The sequence below is a fragment of the Silene latifolia genome, chromosome 10 (genome assembly GCF_048544455.1).
Source record: "Silene latifolia isolate original U9 population chromosome 10, ASM4854445v1, whole genome shotgun sequence".
In the NCBI taxonomy this organism is placed as follows: domain Eukaryota; kingdom Viridiplantae; phylum Streptophyta; class Magnoliopsida; order Caryophyllales; family Caryophyllaceae; genus Silene; species Silene latifolia.
The window spans coordinates 102,023,305-102,025,616 of NC_133535.1; the positions used below are offsets into that span (position 1 = coordinate 102,023,305).

Genomic DNA, 2,312 nt, shown 5'->3' on the forward strand with positions numbered 1-2,312 from the left:
AGTTTGCATTTTATTTACTTGACCATTTATTTGAAAGAAATAAAAAGGAATTCTATACTTAAAACATTCGAAGTGGTTTTGTGACTTGGGAATTTTATAATCTTAATTAGAATGCATGCAGAGTTATTTCAGAACCAGGAAATGTTAAGATCTAAATATGCTAGAAAAATTTCAGAGCTAGGAAATGTTCAATTTGGAATGTTCAAAAAGATATTCAAATTCAAAATTGGTGTAAAGTGTTTAGAACCATAAAATGTTAAACTCAGAAATGATTTCCAGAACCAGAAAAATATTCAGAGCCAGAGAAATATTTAAAGCAATATCTAGAACCTGGCTGAGCTGTATCTGGTAGGCTGAGTACCCTGTTGCTGACCATGCTGGTGACTTAAATGAAATACTTTTTCAAGTGAGTGATATTCCAGGATCTGGGGACCATTTGCCCTTCCATAGTCATGAGTTGGTACGCTCCATTTCCAACTGTGCTTTCTACTTGGTATGGCCCCTCCCAATTGTAGGCGAATTTTCCTGCTTGCTGGTTCTTGGTATTCTGGAAGACTTTCCTCAGGACCCGATTTCCTACCTGTAGGGTTCTTACTCTTACATTCTTGTTATAGCTTCTAGCCACAGTCTGCCGGTAGGAAGCCATCCTGATCTGGGCGCTGGTTCTGAGTTCATCTATCGTGTCCAGATTGCTTGACATTTCCACCTGATTCCGATCTTCTGTTATACATCCATATCTGTGGGTTGGGACCCTAACTTTGGATGGAATGACTGCTTCTGCTCTGAACAGCAGGCTGAAGGGAGTTTGTCCCGTTGCAACCTTGGGTGTGGTTTTGTCAGCCCAGAGAACCAGAGGTAGCTCTTCTGCCCATTTGCCCCCAATCTCCTCCAGCTTCTTTTTCAAATTTTCGACAATAATCTTATTGCTGGATTTAGCTTGTCCGTTGGACTGGGGGTTCCTAGGAGTAGATTTCTGCAACGAGATATTCCACCTAGCACAAAAAGCTTCTGTCTTATTTCCAATGAATTGGGACCCATTATCACATATAATTCAGATGGAATGCCAAACTTGCATATGATATTATGTTTAATGAAAGATATCACCTGAGTTTCTGTAACCTGGGAGGATGACTCTACTTCTATCCATTTGGAGAAGTAATCCGTCATGGCGAGCATATAGACTTTGTTTCCTGGTGCTCTGGGTAATGGTACCACGATGTCCATTCCCCATTTCATGAAGGGCCATGGTGAGATAACCTGATGTAGAGGCTCTGCTGGCTGGTGGCTAACGTGGGCGTGCCTCTGACAAGCGTCAATCTTTTTGCGAATTCCATGGCATCTTTGCGCATTGTGGGCCAGAAGTATCCTTGCCTCAGTGCCTTGTTGGACAGGCTTCTGCCCCCTGCATGGTTTCCACATTTTCCACTGTGGAGAGCATGCAAAACAGCCTGAGACTCTTCCCGATCCAGGCATCTGAGGTAGGGTCCAGCGAGGGATTTCCTGAATAGAACACCATCAATTAGTATGAATCTGGATGCTCTCATTCTGAAGCTCCTTACCTCCTTCTTTTTTGCTGGCAGGATATCATTCTCCAGCCAGTCTAGGTATGGTTTCCTCCAGTCTGGAGTATTTTCTTCACTGCTGGTGCTGTACACCAGTTTTGCTTCCTGCTGAGATTTTAGTGTTGCTGGCTCCAGCACGTGGACAATTGGTATCGTGGAGATAGTTCCTGCTTTGAAGGTTGCCCCCAGGGTGGCTAGTGCGTCTGCTTCTGCATTCTGGTCCCTGGGGATTTGCTTGATGTTGAACGTGGCAAATCTGATTTTCAGCTCCTTTGCTACGTCTAGGTATGCCATCATCCTGGGATCCCTGGCTTCATAACATTCATTAACATGGTTAACGATAAGCTTAGAATCACTGCAAACCTGGAGGTGTCTGATTTTCAGATCCAGAGCCAGCTTCAGACCCAGGATCAGTGCCTCATATTCTGCTTCGTTGTTTGTGGCCTTGAATTCACATCGCACGGCCTGGACTATGAGATCTCCCCGGGGTGACTTGAGGACCAGTCCTACTCCCGCTCCTTTGGCATTGGAGGCTCCGTCCACATGTAGCTCCCATACTTGTTCCCCTTTGTCTTCTTCCAGACTCAGAATGTCCTGTTCTGCCTGGGTCTGGAGAGCTGGGCAGAAGTCAGACACGAAGTCTGCCAGAGCCTGAGACTTTATGGCCGTACGAGGTTTAAACTTCAAATCGTAACCGCTCAAGTGCACGGACCATTTAGCCATCCTGCCTGACAATTCTGGTTTTCTCAT

General features: G+C 45.0%; 1 protein-coding gene across 1 annotated transcript; it reads right to left on the bottom strand.

Moving 5' to 3' along the window:
* Nucleotides 1–385: 385 nt before the first annotated feature.
* LOC141607977 (uncharacterized) lies at nucleotides 386–2,312 on the bottom strand. The gene is made up of 4 exons (XM_074427325.1): nucleotides 1,926–2,312; nucleotides 1,560–1,691; nucleotides 1,105–1,302; nucleotides 386–973 (listed from the first exon to the last, which is right to left on the bottom strand). The coding sequence occupies exons 1-4, from the start codon at nucleotides 2,310–2,312 to the stop codon at nucleotides 386–388; spliced, it is 1,305 nt and encodes a 434-aa protein (XP_074283426.1).